The sequence below is a fragment of the Schistocerca piceifrons genome, chromosome 10, assembly GCF_021461385.2.
Source record: "Schistocerca piceifrons isolate TAMUIC-IGC-003096 chromosome 10, iqSchPice1.1, whole genome shotgun sequence".
NCBI lineage: Eukaryota > Metazoa > Arthropoda > Insecta > Orthoptera > Acrididae > Schistocerca > Schistocerca piceifrons.
The window spans coordinates 109,224,626-109,242,392 of NC_060147.1; the positions used below are offsets into that span (position 1 = coordinate 109,224,626).

General features: G+C 38.8%; 1 protein-coding gene across 1 annotated transcript in view; it reads right to left on the bottom strand.

The window, feature by feature from the left end:
- Positions 1 to 1,144: 1,144 nt before the first annotated feature.
- Positions 1,145 to 17,767, bottom strand: part of LOC124718728 (synaptic vesicle glycoprotein 2A-like) — a 188,461-nt gene continuing 171,838 nt past the window's right edge. Inside the window, exons 11-12 of the mRNA XM_047244345.1 lie at positions 14,971 to 15,098; positions 1,145 to 1,278 (exon numbers count right to left, since the gene is read on the bottom strand). Coding sequence (XP_047100301.1) covers positions 1,217 to 1,278; positions 14,971 to 15,098 — 190 coding nt within the window. The 3' untranslated portion in view covers positions 1,145 to 1,216. The remainder of the gene's footprint in view (positions 1,279 to 14,970; positions 15,099 to 17,767) is intronic.

Genomic DNA, 17,767 nt, shown 5'->3' on the forward strand with positions numbered 1-17,767 from the left:
GAGTGGTATCATTTGGGTGCACAGGCCTCCAAGTGAGGTGTCACAAGGCCAACACGATTTCAGAAAAAAAGTGTTTCATTACTTGCTAAATACCCCTCGTACATCAAAATTAAATCTATCATGCCAGTGGAAGCATTTTGGAACACCAGGATCAAAAAAAGCTTGGCAAGTGAGGTCAACTGTGCAGTTTACAACATTGTATTCTTTGATTTTAACAGCATAGTGCACCATGAGTGCTTACCTTAAGGTGGAACAATCAATAATGACTACTATTTACAAGCTCAAAACCATTTGCATGAAACAATCTGAAAAAAGTCTGGATTTGTGGTGTTCATGGCTTTTGCACCATGATAATGCACCTGATCAAACTTTTTTTTTTAATTTTTAGCCAAAAAATTACATTATAATACTTCCTCAACCTCCACATTCAGTAGACATGACACCACATGACTTTCATTCTGTTCCCACAAGTAAAGGAAACTTTAAAGGATCATACTTTTACAAGCATGGGTGAGATTAAAAGCGCATCACTGAAAGAGTGATAAACTATCTGAAAGACAGAATTACAGAAGTTTTTTACAGGTTGGGAAATGGGCTTATGTATGACTACTTTGAAGGTGATAACATTGATGTAGACATATAAATAAAATTATTTCCAAAAAACAACATTTCCCATTATTTTTTGAACACACCTCATGAACTTACTTTCTATGTTGAGAATTATCATATCACAAATGTATTCCAATATTTGTGCTTCAATGCAGTTTGTTTAGTTTCTTAAAGAAGGAGGTCAACAAAATTAATTTCATCTTTTTCCTCAATTAATCTCTCTAAATTAATACATCAGGTCAACTTAACAATTCTATAATGGTCGCTGAATTGGTGGTACATTGAAAAATGTATGAAAAGTGGAAAAGAATGAAGCTAGTACTTTAGAGTACAGTTTGTTTTGTGTAGTTTTCACAAGTTGGCAGTCTCTGTTTCTTCTTGTGCCATTCACATCTGTCTGGCACCAAAATAATAATAGCTGGTGCACCATGTCATGTTTAAGACAGTGATGCAGGATGCTGACCATCACAGCGGACTACACGAAGCACTTGGGACAACTTCTCATCGTTGAGGTCATGAGGTATGGCGGTAAGAGCAGCACATGTGGGCGACACCTCAGGCTCCTGACAATGCCAGCGAGGATACAGACGCTGTGCTGCAGCTGACCTCAGTGGTTCATCTTCTTCAGCTTTGCCTCAGATGGCAGCAATGTCGAGAGTACACCACAAGCTGCAGATACAGGAAATGTTACACTACACATTAAAAAACTTCTGTAAAATCATTGTTAATCATTGATACTGGTTGAGATAAAATTCCCTAGAAAAATCCTTAGTAATTTTAGTTTTAAGCATATTTTTAATATCTACCTTGTAGCCATGTGTTTGTAGTCTATGGAAATGTAGCAAAATTTTACAATTTGGCAAATGATTATTCCACGTCAAGGGACCCAATGTGAACATGCTCCCAGTTTGATAAACTTCAGTTTTGTGAAAAATTGTGCAGAATGTATCCAAGGCAGTCACACCAAGTCCTACAAAGTTTCACGTCTAATTGTAATTTGAAGCAGGCACTAAAGTCATTTCCACAATGGCCATTTACTCAGGAGTTGGAAAAACACAAAAATATCCTCCAGTTTGTCAAGCCACTGTTTGCGATCTAACAGACCTAGGATCTTGCAAGGTGCCGCTCTGACACAGTATGTAAATCATCAGAAAGTATTCTTCGTGGCACAACCTCTCTGTACGTTTACTTCAAAACTTTGCTATAACAAATTTTGTCCATATTTTAGCAACATATTGGCAGTGGGCCAAAGGCACTGGAATCAAGAATGTCTGCATGTCAGAAAATCAGTTAATTATGAACTCACACATGTGTTTGCTCTATGTTATCAGCCTCTGAAGTTACAAAGAGCCAAGTGTACAAAATTTTGCCTCTATTTTTCATAATTTATCTTAAAATTGACACACCTGATTTTATAATTGAAAGCGTCAGAGAGATGTAGTCATAAGCCACATTCAACTAGCTTTGAGATACAGCAACTTTAAAGTTTCATGGAAGTATAAAAATTTTGAAGACCAAATAGACACTCCCTTTTTGCTTTTAATTATACTTTAACACATTGCAAACCTTGTGTAAAATAGAAGATCTTCTTTCTGTTATCTAATATTAATTTGAGAGTCATTTTAATTATGATGTGGTCAAAAATGGCTTATGACTGTATCTCCCTGAAAATAATTTAGAACACAAAATACGTTTTTAAGGATTTATTTAGATAATTATGTAACAACTAGTAGTTTTTAACAATTTTTGCACTTTCACATACACATATACATAACAGATAAGTCAGTCTAATAATTTACTTTAAACTGTAAATGTGAAATCAAGGAAGTTCTTCTACATCATCATTGTCCACATTATTTCCAGCACTTAACCGAAAAAAGCTTTCATATGCTGCAGGTTTGTCTGCCGTAAGAGACAGAATGTCATCAATATTTTTCTGATCAATTTGAATTGGCTTTTTGTACTTTATTAGCAACTGAAATGGATTTGGTTCAGCAGGTCTTCCTTTCCACTTGCTACGTAGATCCACTGACATGAAGATTCCTATATCTGAGTAGCAGTGCTTCACACTTAGAGTGAAAGGTTCTTTATACTCAAACTTAAATTGAGTCGCTTCACTAAAACGAATGGGATCTCCAGATCTGAATAGAGTGGGTATCGAGATTAATGACTTCAGATTGCCCAAGCCTCTGGAGTCTTGTCTGTGCATGTTCGTCACAACGAAATTTTTTGGACTACTTCGCCCATTCATCTGGCATGTATGATATTGGACATATGTTTCTCGCGTAAATTTCAAGATGACCAAAATCACGATCCCAAGGAAGTCTAGCATGACCTACCATGGGGAAATAATGCTGCACAGATTCAAATCTTCTGGTGCCAATGAGAGTCTTTTCCAGGGCAATTAGAGCCCAATTCTTTGCCTGGCCCTTACAGTTATCTGTGATTATGTGGAGATTTTTTGCTTGAGTGTTAGTTATCTCCAAGTTTCCGACTTCATCTGAACCACTTCCTCCATCCTTCTCAGTCCACGGAATGATGTATCCCTCATTTGACCCACAATCGTGGATACCGTAGTTATATGTCCATACTTTTCTTTTGTAGAATGCTGAGGCCAATTGTTAGTTTTGGCATGGGAAACGTTTGTTGGATGTCCATTGCCATTACGTGGTGCTCTTTCACATTGTCTTTAGCCAGAGAAGTTAAAGACACGATCATATTCTGCACGCTATCAGCCTTTCTTAGACGCAACTCGTGTTGCTTTTTCTTTGTGTAATTTCCTCTGTACATAATTCTGAGTTACTCGTTGCTGTTGGAAAGGCATCACATGTTGAACGGGTGTCGCTTTTCAGGAATTTGCAGCCTACGTTAAATTCGGACACAAAAATCTTATTTTGGAACCGAGTGATCCAGCTTCATTTGCTGTTGCCAATTCTTCACTCTTCTTGTGTGGTTCTGTAAGCCATGAACTCTAAGGAAAGCTTGCTTGCAAATCATGACTTCCATTCCATTTACTTTCACATTGTATGAAAACGTCACAGCTCTGGATGAAATTTGCTTTGTAGTCTTTTTTGGATAGCTGTGAAAGAAAGAAGAGTGAAGCAGAACAAGGTAAAGTAAATTTGTGACAACTGGTCCATTCATTTTTGAAAAAAGTGAAACGAACCTTCACTTTTTTGGTACCATTTTCATACAGCACATTAGGTAAGTATTATGGGCATTGAAGTTTCCTATGTTCCAAAACAAGTGGAAAATATTTTCATCTTCTCCAAGTAGTTTCGTATGGCACTTATTTGAACAACTACAGGGACTTCCCAAAGATGCTGCCTGAACAGTCTTGTTGGTTTTAGAAGACACATACTGCTGACCCGCATTACGTCAACGTTTGGCCTTAATTTTTTTCCACTCACCAGTATTATGCTTTCTTTTCTTGAAGAGCTTGGTTTCTGGGGTGATACTTAATTTGCTCTAGTTACTTCAAGCTGTAATATGAATAGAAGAATAGCCACAGAACTTCTGTGAGATATAGTCATAAGCCATACAAATCATTATATGGTACTGAAATTGCATGATAATAAAAATATTCTTACATATTTGTAGCCATGAAAACTATATTATTATCACAATCAGTGGTAATTAAAATTCAGCTCTAAAGGTTTCTCATTAACACAAAAGACGACCATCAACTATGAGAGCAATTTTATGAGAAACAAAGTCACAAGCCACTGAACAATGATCACCAGTAAAAAATATTTTTGTATAGTTACCGAAACATCTTATGAGCTAGTATTGTTGATTGATGGACACCAAGACTTATCACCATCACTGTTAAAAAGGATCAGAATCCTCATTTACACTACTGTCACTGCAATATACGCCTAGAATGTGCAAAGTGCCTTCAGATTTACGTGAGCATTCAGCCATTTTGATGTGGCTTGTGACTATGTATCTTCTGAAAAAGACACCAGGTGGCAGAGTATAGAACTACACTATGTCATCACCTGCCTCCTGTTGGAGAAAGTCGGAACTTCTTCAATCTAAGATGAAGAGGGCATAGTTGAGAATGTCATAGCATGAATATCTCTATTTTGACGAAAGTGTGGCTTATGACTATATCTCTCCGACTCCGTCAATTGTTAACACCACCCAAAAAGTGCATTTAAGTCTAAAATATTTTGTCTGATGTTTTCTGAAAATGTCTTTTAACACTTTCGTCTGAATATCTCAGTGTCCCTTTTTCATCTTCAGCTTCATAGATAACTGTGCCATTCTTAGGAAGCATGAAATCCATCCATAGTCTTTTTAATTAACTGAGGAAATGAGGTAAGATAAGTGACTCACGCTTATTGATGATTAGACGTATTCAACTCCTTTTCACTTCTTTCATCAGGTGCCTGTAGTATAAGCAACTGAGAAATTACTTGCTTGCACTAGCTTGCTCCAATGCATTTGGATCAAGTCTACCAACTACTGTATTGCAGTTTATTTCATAATTACATCATCAATCTCACACATATTTCGCATTGTACAGCCTTTTTTTATCTCTTTAACCCCTTAGCTTACAATGTCGTGTGAGAGACGTAGTGTGCCGACCTGGCCAAACATCACCTAGACATATCAGAGAAGTGGTATGTTTACCGTGCTGAACAAGCACATGTCGTATGAGAGGGGTCATCGGTCAGCCGCGCCAAATGTGAACAGAATGTCTCTGACACGTTGCAGAGCTGATCGAGTACATGCGGCATACACGAAGTGTTCTTTGCTGCATTTGGACCTGGCGACATTACAAAAATACTTTCACAATGTTCCCGACGTGTAGCAAATGTGTTCATGAGGAAAGGGAGACATGTGGTGGCACAGCCAACAATGATTTTGCAGGATATTTTGACAGCGGCAGTAACAGTGGCAGTGACGTTTTACCTTCTGTATGAAAATGGTGTAAGCTGCTGGTGACTGAAGATGATACTGACCAAGAAGAGCAAACCTACTAGTAACAATCAGAGTCGTGGATGTGGCAAAAGGAAGACAATGAACCAACAATCTGGATGTATATGGAAATTCCCAGAATAAAGGCTGCAGCCTTACGGCACATGAGTACAAGCATAAGAGAATTAGATGTTTTCTGTGTAATATTTAACAGTACGTTTTGGGAAAACATCGTAACTGAGATGAATAGATATGCACAAGACGTACTCAACAATGAACAGAAGAGACGAAAAATAGGCCAAAAGTGGTCTCCTATCAGCTGTAATGAAATAAAAATATACATTGCGCTATGTAGAATCATGGCTGAAGTGCGGAAACTGTTGATTCGGATGTATTGGTGTAGGAGGGTTGTTATAGAAACGCCAATATTTAGGAAGACAATGCCATTCAGGAGATTTCTGCACATAAGTAGATTTCTGCATCTAGCGAATAACAGTTTAGCCTACAACACAGATAAGCTTTACAAACTAAGGCCAGTCATAGATATGTTCAATCAAAAATTTAAGGAAGTGTACACAATGCAAGAGAATATTGCCATTGATGAATCATTAATGAAATTAAGGGGCGCTTATTGTATACAAACAATTTCTCCCATCAAAAAGAGCGAGGTTTGGTATTAAAATTTATAAATTGTGTGTGTCAGGTTCAGGATACTGCTATGATTTTAAGATGTACACGGGTAGTGACAAACGTGATGCTAGTGGTAGTGCCACTGAAAGTGTAGTTGTAGAACTATCAAAAATGGTTCAAATGGCTCTGAGCACTATGCGACTTAACTACTGTGGTCATAAGTCCCCTAGAACTTAGAACTACTTAAACCTAACTAACCTAAGGACATCACACACATCCATGCCCGAGGCAGGATTCGAACCTGCGACCGTAGCGGTCACGCGGTTCCAGACTGTAGCGCCTATAACCGCACGGCCACTCCGGCCGGCGTGTACAACTATCACAGTTGGTATTACACAAAGAGCATACTCTATATTTAGATAACTGATTTTCTTCACCGAAACTTTTCAAGACTCTCCTCACCAATAAAACTAATGTGATTGGAACAGTGCACTCAAATAGAAAAAAAATATGCCCACAGACTTCCTGAAGGCCAAATTAAAGAAGGGAGAATATGCAGTGAGGAGTTGTAATGGAATATTGGCACTAAAATGGAAAGATAAATTAGACGTTTACATGCTTTCCACAAAACAATGAACAGCAGAAATGATTGCCACAGGCACACCTTTCCGCAATGCATCGTGGAAACCGGTGTCGTCAAATACAATAGAGGCATGATGGGAATTGATCGCCAATATCAGATGCTAGCATGCTTCCCTGTGATGAGAAAATGTATGAAAGGATACCGAAAGATATTCTTTTACCTATTTGATGTTGCTTTATTTAACATGTACACTTTTTATTACAAAATACATTGCGGCAAACGACAGAGGTACACGGAATATAGGATTCACATTACAGAAAACTACACCTTGACCGGAATATAATCGGAAGGGATGATTAGCATCCGGCGATATACCACAAAGACTGCACGTGCAACATTGGGCACATTTTCCCAAACATATTGATCCAACACCATCAAAAGTAAATCCTGTGAGAGCTTGTGTAGTGTGCAGAAAGCATAAAAGATGCAGCAAAACAATGTGGCAATGCAAAAAGTGCAGGGTTGCATTACATGTGCCAGATTGTTTTGAAAGATATCATACAATCAAAGACTATTAAATACGTGTACGTGTCATTGTGAAGACGTTGCGTTTGAAAATATGTTTGCCAACGTACTAACGTGACAGGTCCCAGAATGTTTTGAAGAAAATATTATACGGTCTTAGATTATTGCATTGTTGTGAATATTATTATTAAGATGTATTTCATCAATGTATGTTTGCTTATAAAGGGAAATAAAATGTTTTTGAATATATTGTAACGTTTGAGACAATGAATGTTTCGTTTCCAATGGGCAACTAATCGTCATTATTTATGATACCTGTAGAAATGTCATGTTACTAGCATCTACCACATGTACTTACAAATCCTGAGGGCATCTGCACGACTTTGAATGCCACCAAGCGTAGTGCACCACAGCCTTAGCATGTGTAAGAGCTGGAAATCTTAAGGTGCAACCGTACCTTGCAGCCACTTACGGCTCACGCTAACAGAACTTAAATCGTAAGGCAAAGGGTTAAGAAAATAAGTGAAATTTAAGTGGTTACATTCCAATAACTGAGAAGCTTCTATGTAGAGATTCAGAAGTATTGGTCTCATCAGCTTCATTTGGTTGAGATGAAAATAACATCTGTGGAGTTTTTTCCCAAAATCTTTTCTGCATGATGTGTACATTTTTAGGCTGCTTTTATATCAGCTATCTGTCACACATTTTAGCTGATCAGTCATTATGACACAATTGAGAGAAAACATTTTTGCACTGTATGGTTATTTCTACCCAAAGTGCTACAACATTTTCTTTGCATTAGGTTGATGCCCAAGTTCATAGCATCTGTTTTGTGTGTTGGTATTCCGGTTGTTATGGCTTATTAAACACTTGTAATTTTTGTATTTGTAGTTTACTGTTGTTATTTGAGTTGACATGTTGTTATTTTGCCATCTGGAGATAGTGAGTCTCCACTCATGCTAGAAAATGAAGGTGCCAAGTGGAGAAATCTTAACATTTCCAACATATTCTTCTGTTTTAGTTCAAAAAAAGGACGACAGCAGTGGAGGCTGTCAGGAACTCTTATGCCATGTAGGGGGATAATGTCAATCAACAGAGCACAGCAAGAAAATGGGTTTCTCATTTTGAGGAGGATCATTTTGACAATAGTGATGCTCCACATTCAGGAAGACATTCGGTGTTTAATTAAGATCGTTTACACCCACTAATCCAAATGACACACATCACTGTACCAGACAACTGGCAAATGTGATGAAATGTGGCCATTCTTCTATTGTGCAACATCTGCATGCACTGGGGAAGGTTAAGAAATGAGGAGTACAGGTTACCACATGCTCTAAGCCAAAATCACAACAATTATCAGGTGGCCCTACATGCATCTCTGCTTTCTCATCATCAATTGGCTCATAAACAACACTGATGATTCCTATGCTGCAATTGTTGAGAAAGGAATTGTTGAGCCCAAACATAGCACCAACTTGCCATACAAAGCCATGCCCACATCCACAAAAGATAATTTAATGCATCTGCTGGAACAGCAGCATTGTAGCCACAATCCGTGAACAACAGCCAGGAAAACTGTGTGAAGTGATGCTGGACTGACCAACCCAATAAAAATTCAAACCCACATAAGAGCAGTGATTCACAGTTAAAGCATATGTGAGCATCCTCATCCAAGCATAAAACACTTCATCTATTAAATGGCTGTTAGATTCTAAAGTAAACTTATTTACAGACTTTGAACACAGTAAATGGCATACACAACAGCTGAGGAATTATAAAGGAAATAGGGAACACAAATTTTATTGACTACTAAACTAACAAACTGCATTTTAATGTGCGTAAAAAAACAAGTAAAGATTTTGAAACAAAAATGAAAATTCCTGTTTCTGACAGTCTCAGATGCACTCTTTTTTCAGTGGTGTGTTAACTTTAGAATCAGTGTTGTCAGTTTTAAGATGCATTGTGTGAAATATAGGCAAACTTTGGTACATTCTGTTTTTTGGTATATGTAAAGGCTGATACTGTGAATATATTTGTATGAAAGTTCATTGTTAACTAATTTTCTAACTAGAAGACAGATAATGAATGGTTATTTATTTATTTCGTGTTCCATAGACCCATATGGGAACAAATCCCTGGATATAGAACGAGTCAAGGTTTTTACAGATTATTGTTTTGTGCACAGATACATTGATCTTATCATTAGATTAAAGAAACTGTGAAGTTTAGCATATACCCTTACATATTAGTTAAGATATAGGAAATCTGAAGGAATAAACAGTCATACATAAATTTGGGTACTGTATTAAGTTAGACTGTACTTACAGAGTATGATTAATCAATTGTAGAGGTCACACAGTAAGGTTTAAGCACAAACAAGAGATTCTATGCATTTTTGCTAAGAAATTCATCAATACTGTAACAAGATTCATCTAAAAGGAATTGCTTCAGATTTTCTTTAAATTTTGGCATGTTTCCAACCAGTTCTTTAATGTGCAGTGGGAGGGCATTAAAAATCTTGGTGCCACTGTATAAAACCCCCTTCTGGACCATACTTTTCGTTTTTAGCTCATAATGGACATCCAGTTTCCTTCGGGTGTTATAACTGTGGTATGAGCTATTGATTTTGAATAAGTTGCTATTTTTTGAAACAAAGCACATCGGGGAAAAAGTATATTGGGCAGGTGTTGTAAGGATTTGTAGAGCTGTAAACAGATCCCTGCACGAGTGCCTAGGATGTACTCACACATAATTCTTATTGCTCGCTTCTGTGCATGGAACACTTTTTTTGCTACTGGTTGATTTCCCCAAAATATTATACCATAGGCCATAAGTTTGTGAAAATAGCAAAAATATGCAGTTTTTATTGTGCTCATTTCCCTAGTGTCTGAAATTATTCTTAAGGCAAACGTTGCTGAGCTTAGCCTTTTGCACAGATCTTGAATATGGTGGTGCCACTTCATTTTGCTATCTATATGCAGACCCAAGAATTTGGAGGACTCAACCTTCAAAATCTCGTGCTCACCCATTTCTAGGTTCATTTCATTAGTAACATTTGTGTTAGAAGAGATGTACATGTGATGTACATGTGCAGACAAAACAAATGATTGCAATTTCAGAAAAATTGGATGATTTATTCAAGAGAAAGAGCTGGCCCTCCTCCAAACAGTTATTTGGCTTGGCATTCATTGACAGAGTCATTGGATGTCCTGAGGGATATTGTGCCAAATTCTGTATAATTAGCATGTTGGATTGTTAAAATACCAACTTGGCTGGAGGACCCTGCCCATAATGCTCCAAACTTTCTCAATCTGGGACAGATCTCGTCATTGCTGGCCACGGTAAGGTTTGGCAAGCATGAAGACAAGCAGTAAAAGACCCACCATGTGCAGACAGGCATTATCTTGCAGAAATGTAAGCCCAGGATGGCTTGCAATGAAGATCAACAGAACATGGCGTAGAATATTGTTGACATACTGATGTGCTGTAAGGGTGTACTGTGGAGGACAACCAACCAGCTAACTATTTTGAAGATCCAACACCCCAGCTGCACAGAATTTGTCTCACTATCCCTCAGGAGGACATCCAATAACTTTATCAATCACTGCCAAGTCAAATAACTGCTTGCATAAGGCCCAGAGATGGAAAAACATGTTATTGACATGCTCAGTTTGTGAAGCTCTATTTTGTGGATTAATCATCCAATTTTTCTGAAATTGTTACCTTGTTCAGCATTTGAGAGTAATTTTTTCCTACTGACTTGCTTCATGCTACCCAGATGCCACAGCCCTGTGTAGAGAGATTGATGTTGTTGCTGAAAGGCTATATTCGATAACATAATCTCGGGCTAATTATTCGTGCCATATTTGAATTGGCTTAAGGTTTCAGTGTGAAGTGATTAATATTGTATTGTGGCCTATGGGATGCTGCTAAAACTGAATGTAGTTAAATTTGTTTGAAATACTAAATAATAAATTCGGTAATAACTCATACAGTCTATTATCAATTGAGTCTTTCACAATAAAGGATGGCAGCCAAAAACAGTTGCAGGATAGAATTTTTTTATTAAAATTCTATCCTGCAACTGTTTTTGGCTGCCATCCTTTATTGTGAAGAATTTTAACAGTTGCTGCTGCAGCCATGTTTAAAATCTTGAAATTGAGTCTTTCATTGTTTGTGTCCTAAAAATTACCAGGAAACGAAAATATACAGTTAGATCGTTAAACATAGAGTATCATTGATTAATATATCTACTATGCATCCATCAACTTGTATATGAAGACCTGTGACAATGAGATCACTTCCCGCAACAGTCTTTGAACCCAGAGCCTGACTGCCATTGATGGATGGTGAGTGAATTTGGAATTTTCAGTGGTACCTGGATTTTTCAAGCAATGTTGGACAGGAAGAATGATAGAGATAGTGAGCTTTTACTTTGATTATAAACTGTGTGTGAAATGTATGTATTTGAATGACAACGTCTAGTTAAAGTGAGAATTGTGGCCTATTTGATGAGGAAGACAGTATTGATCTGGAAAGTATTGACATGAGTTCTATTAACAGAAATCAAATTGTAGAGGCAACTGAGAATGAAAGGTCAAATTTGAATTTAGATACTGGATCACGAGAGGCTGTGTTGATAATGATGGAAGCGAGCATGTGTTAAAGCAAATCTTACGAAAAAAACAACATCGATTTGAATAAAGAACATGATATCAAAAACTTAAACACACTGTATTAATGTTCCACAATAATATTTGTTTAATAGTTCATTATGAACTGCCTTTCAGCTTCTTAGGCCATTGTCAGATAACTTAATAGTAAACAGATAGTTCATAAACTTCAGCGAGAGCTCACAGCTGTACATAAATTGTTATACGAAGATATTTGATATTTTATGACTATCTCAGTATCAAACACAAGAATAATGTAATACCCAGAGAGACTCTGAAGACATAAATATTATATTACAATATATTCAAATATTAAAACTATGTTAACATATAAACCAAGTAATGGCACAGGCTACTATGCTATATGCACTAACTGGTGAATGTGATGAACAGGCCAAAAGGCAGGGGGGGGGGGGGGGGAGGGGAGGGGAGGGGAGGAGAAAGACGTGTATGTAATGCGGTTGTGGAACAGTTATAACAAGTTCATTATCTAATCATGAGAGAAATAATAACTGGCTGCTGCTACTTTAGTAAATGGGCTAGAGATGTGTGCGCCCATACTCCCATTGCTAATAACTGGTTCACAACAGATCATGTTGACTTGTCTTTGCTCACAAGAGCTCTTACCTGTGATGTGGTAGCTGTATGATGTGCTTCTGCTGTCCCTACAATATGATGGTCATGGGTGGGGCGTTTTGTGATGCATGGACATGCAAAACCTCGTCTACTGGTGTGAGAATGTATACTTGACCACTGATACCAATATCATTGAACAACTGGAACAGCATGTCCAACTTGTGTGGCAATTCTCCACAAAGACCATCCCACCAATTGGTAGACCACAATTTGACCCCTTTCAAACTCGCTGAGTTGGCTGCAGGAAGTGTGAGGGTGTCTATGTGGCATGGCTGCCTGCTTGCTTCACACGTCTGCATTACACTGAGCCATCTGGCTGTGAGCATTCACTATTAAAGATTAGACACAGATGGCGCTCCGGTAGCTATGCCACAACATTATGCTGAAACAATTATTAGCACATCTACAGTCCCCCAGGTGACATATGTCGTCAACTGATCAAAATTGATGTTGTCTCTCCGGGGGTATTATTTTTTTCTGAAAGAGAGAGAGAGAGAGAGAGAGAGAGATAGAGAGAGTGTGTGTGTGTGTGTGTGTGTGTGTGTGTGTGTGTGTGTGTGTGTGTGTGTGTGTGTGTGTCTTCAGAGTCTCTCTGGGTATTACATTATTCTTGTGTTTGATACTGAGATAGTCATAAAATATCAAATATCTTCGTATAACAATTTATGTGTGTGTGTGTCCACACACACACACACACACACACACACACACACACACACACACCACTGAAGAGCCAAAGAAACTGGTTCACCTGCCTAATATCATGTAGGGCCTCCCTCGAGCACACAGAAGTTACACAACACGACATGGCATGGACTCTACTAATGTCTGAAGTAGTGCTGGAGGCAACTGACACCATAAATACTGCACGGATGTCCATAAATCCCGAGTACAAGGGTTAGAGATCTTGTCTGAACAGCATGTTGCAGGGCACCCCAGATACACTCGATAATATTCATGTCTGGGGAGTTTGATGGCCAACAAAAGTGTTTAAACTCAGAAAAGTGCTCCTGAAGCCACTCTGCACCAATTCTGGGCTTTTGGGGTGTCACATTGTCCTTCTGGAATTGCCCAAGTCCACCGGAATGCGCAATGGACATGAATGGATGCAGGTGATCAGACAGGATGCTTATGTACATGTAACCTGGCAGAGTTGTATGTAGCCTTATCTGGGGTGCAATAACGCTCCAATGACACACGCTCCACACCATTACAGAGCCTCCACCAGCTTGAACAGTCTCCTGCTGCGTTGTAGGGCCCATGGGTTCATGAGGCTGTCTCCATTCCTGTACACATGCGTCCACTTGATACAATTTAAAATGAGACTTGTCTGACCAGGCAACATGTTTCCAGTCATCAACAGTCCAATATCAGTGTCGATGGGCCCAGGTGGGGCATAGAGCTTAGTGTCATGCAGTCATCAAGGGTACACGAGTGGACCTTCGGCTTTGAAACCCCATACTGATGTCGTTTCATTGAATGGTTCACACGCTGACACTTGTTGATGGCCCACCATTGAAATTCACAGCAATTTGCAGAAGTGTTGCACTTCTGTTGTGTTGCATGATTCTCCTCCATCATCATTGGTCCCATTCTTGCAGGATCTTTTTCCAGCTGCAGCAAAGTAGGTTGATGTTTTACCAGATTCCTGATATTCAGGGTACACTGACTCATGAAATGGCCGTATGGAAAAATCCCCACTTCATCACTATCTTGGATATGCTGTGTCTCATCGCTCATGCACTGACTGTAACACCACATTCAAACTCACTTATATCATGATAACCTGCCATTCTAGCAGCAGTAACCGATTTAATAGCTGCGCCTGACACTTGTCTTATGTAGGTGTTGCCGACCACAATGCCGTGTTCTGCCTGCTTACGTATCTCTGTATTTGAATATGAATGCCTATACCAGTTTCTTTGGCACTTCAGTGTGTATAGTGACTTAGGGACCCATGACCTCAGCAGTTTGGTCCCATAGTGCTTACCACAAATTTCCAATTTGTATTTAGGGAACCATGTCACTGCCAAGGAGGAGAGGATAATGGCAACCACAAACATTCTTTCATGTAGGCATTTACTATCTGGCTTCAAAGTGGGATAATTGTATTGACAGTTAAGGCGATGATTTTTGAAATGATAAATAGTTTATTTACTTGTTTCCATGTGTCTTGTTTTCATTTGACTGGACTCTCATACTTCAACAACAGATAAGATTTACGATTTGATAGCTAACATTTTCTGCTGCCAACTCCTTCAATTGTGCTAGTTTAATACAAAAGCAGGACTGACTTACACGTGACTCCTCACAATGATACAAGTGGCTGAAAACTCATGTTGGTAAAAACAAAAATAATAAGTAAACATTAAAAAAGAAGCTTACCAAAGACAAATCCTCCAAGGATGGCAATAGCGAGGATGCAGCTAGAGTCAATGAGGGCACCCAGCATGAGGGACGTGATGAAGGTGCCCAGGCGACCGCAGCACAGTGACAGGCACACTGCCATGGCTCTGAATTAAAGTAAATAAAGCCTTTAAGAACATCAATCTTAGTTCCATTTACAGAGTCATGCCAAATGTGTCTACTGACATTTTCCAGCAATGTGTAGCTGGAGTCAGCTTAAACAAATAATCATCATCTCATCTTTCATGCAATGCATATTGTCAATGGAAAGCATCAGTTTGTTTCCCCATTTTTAAACAAAATCACGTTTAGAGCGAAATTGTACATGTCCATTCGATAGAGCAGTCCCAGGTCAGTCTAGTGCGATATTCAGCTTAGCAGTACGTCTTAACAGGGGTAGTAAAACACAAAGAGTAACTGGTACTCCAGCAGGGATTGAACAGCACTGCTGCATGGCAGTAGCAGACTGTGTGGACTGCTTTAAAAATCATTTTATTTCTAATGGGAACACAAATCGACATTTTCTGTTAACAGTGGGTATTGTGTGATCTAAATGATTAATGGAAAATCTCATATAAAGATGTGAAACAAATACTAACAAAGAGATAGAGGGGCTGGCCAGTACTCACCTCAGCTCAGCACAGCCGATAGATACACAAAACAGAACAGAAAATTTACATTCCTAGCTTTTTGAAACTTTGTTCCTTCATCAGGAAGGAGAGAGGGGAAAAAAGGGAAGAAGGGAAAGTGGATTCAGTTACTCACAACCCAGGTTATGAAGCAACAGGGAAAGGTAACCAAGGAGGGTAGCAAGGATGGAGGCATGGTTGTCAGAGGGAAGCCAAAGATATTCTACTGTTAAGTACTGTGCCAACTTCAAACCAAAGAGGATGCATGCAGAAATAAAGAGGTATATAGTATAAAGATAAACACAACTATGTAGGATGAAAAGATGTGTGAATGGCTAAAGAGGAGAGGGAAAAAGGACAAGACTGAAGAGTAAATGGTAGTGTGGTTGGTTAACATAGGTTCAGTCCATGGGAATGGCGGGATGAAAGGATGTGTTGGAGTGCAAGTTCCCATCTCCGCAGTTCCGAGGGACTGGTGTTGGGTGGGAGAAGCCAAACGGCACGTACGTTGTAGCACGTTCCTAGGTCCCTGGAATTATGCTGGAGGGCATGCTCTGCTACTGGGTATTGGACATCTCCTAGGCAGACAGTTTGTCTGTGTTAGGAATGCAAATTTTCTGTTCTGTTTTGTGTATCTATCGGCTGTGCTGAGCTGAGGTGAGTACTGGCCAGCCCCTCTATCTCTTTGTTAGTGGGTATTGTGTGAAAAACATGGTGAGGTGACTGCAGTTATGCATTGCAACAGTGAAATTGCAACCATCTCCCAAAGCACCAGAGAAAAGCACCTAACAACTCTTACGAAAGACACACAGTATATTGTGTTTGACAAATACATAATGGTTTTGAAATCAGAAACATGATCCAAATAGACTGTCATCTGTTTATTAAGGGTGAAATCAGCCAATTTCAACTGTGGGTCATTTTCAAGTATCTGTAATACATTCATAAAATGGTGACTTTGGTTTATATATTAATTGTCTACAGCTGTCACATATACATATTCTGTACTTCATAACTAAAGTTACTTACTTATTTTAAGCTTCACACTACATTTCACAGTTTACTACACACTGGTACATATGGTCAGTTATACATCGTATTTCTGTGCTTATGTGGCACATCCATTAGCTGACACTTAAAGAAAGCTGCCATATCGTAATAGAGGCACAGCTGTTATTGTATGACCAAAGATGTTTAGAATCTTATCTATGGCTGACTGATAACCTTCTGTAAGCTACTGGCACAATATTCAGTGATACATTATGTCATTCTTCTCACACATACTACCTTATTAAAAGTACAGGATCGGAACTTTTACAACATATATCATGCTACATGTACTATTAGAATTTACCGTACAAAGTATTAACCATAAAGATTATGTCTGCCTTCTTAATGGGGTGAGCCTATCAGTCTATAACATAAAACATTGGTGATGTAGTAACAAATATTTCCAGATACAATAAAAATTTGGAGGTTCATATCTCATGTGATACATCGCTAATTAATTACACCCACACCTCTGAGAGGATCACGGGATGTACATAACCTAGCAAAATTCATAGAATATAAAAACATTGGTACACATCTGTCAAAGGCATTTTCAAAACCTTCCCCGAGTAGCGCATGTTAATGCAACTACTTCTGGGAAGGGGAGGTATGCTGATCCTGGACCAAATCTGCCCAGTGGACAAGGGGTTGGTGTGCAGGCTAGCCTGGATGCAGTTTTTATGCCATTTCCCACATCCCACTGTATGTATACTGAGCTGGTTCCCATGGTCTGCCTCAGATATGCGTTACACAAACATTCTTGCTCACACTTGCAGAATTTATTCTGTACATAGACACATTGGGTATTATGTTAATGTCATGGGGCGGGGGGTGGTGGGGGGGGGTGGCGAGAGGGAGGGGGAGGGTTAGGGGAGAGGGAGGGGGAGGGGAGGTGAATAGGAACTGGTGACATTTGATGTTTAGCCTTGTTAACACTTACTCTGCATCAGCAACTTCAAGTTTGATATTGAAAATTTCAAAATTATGTTTTATGCTTTTTATTTTCCAGAAAATGAATGTATTTTTGGTACTGATGTGTCATGCTTTTTCTACATTTGCCATCCTGACAAAGTCCCTCTACAAACAAAAATTCAGCT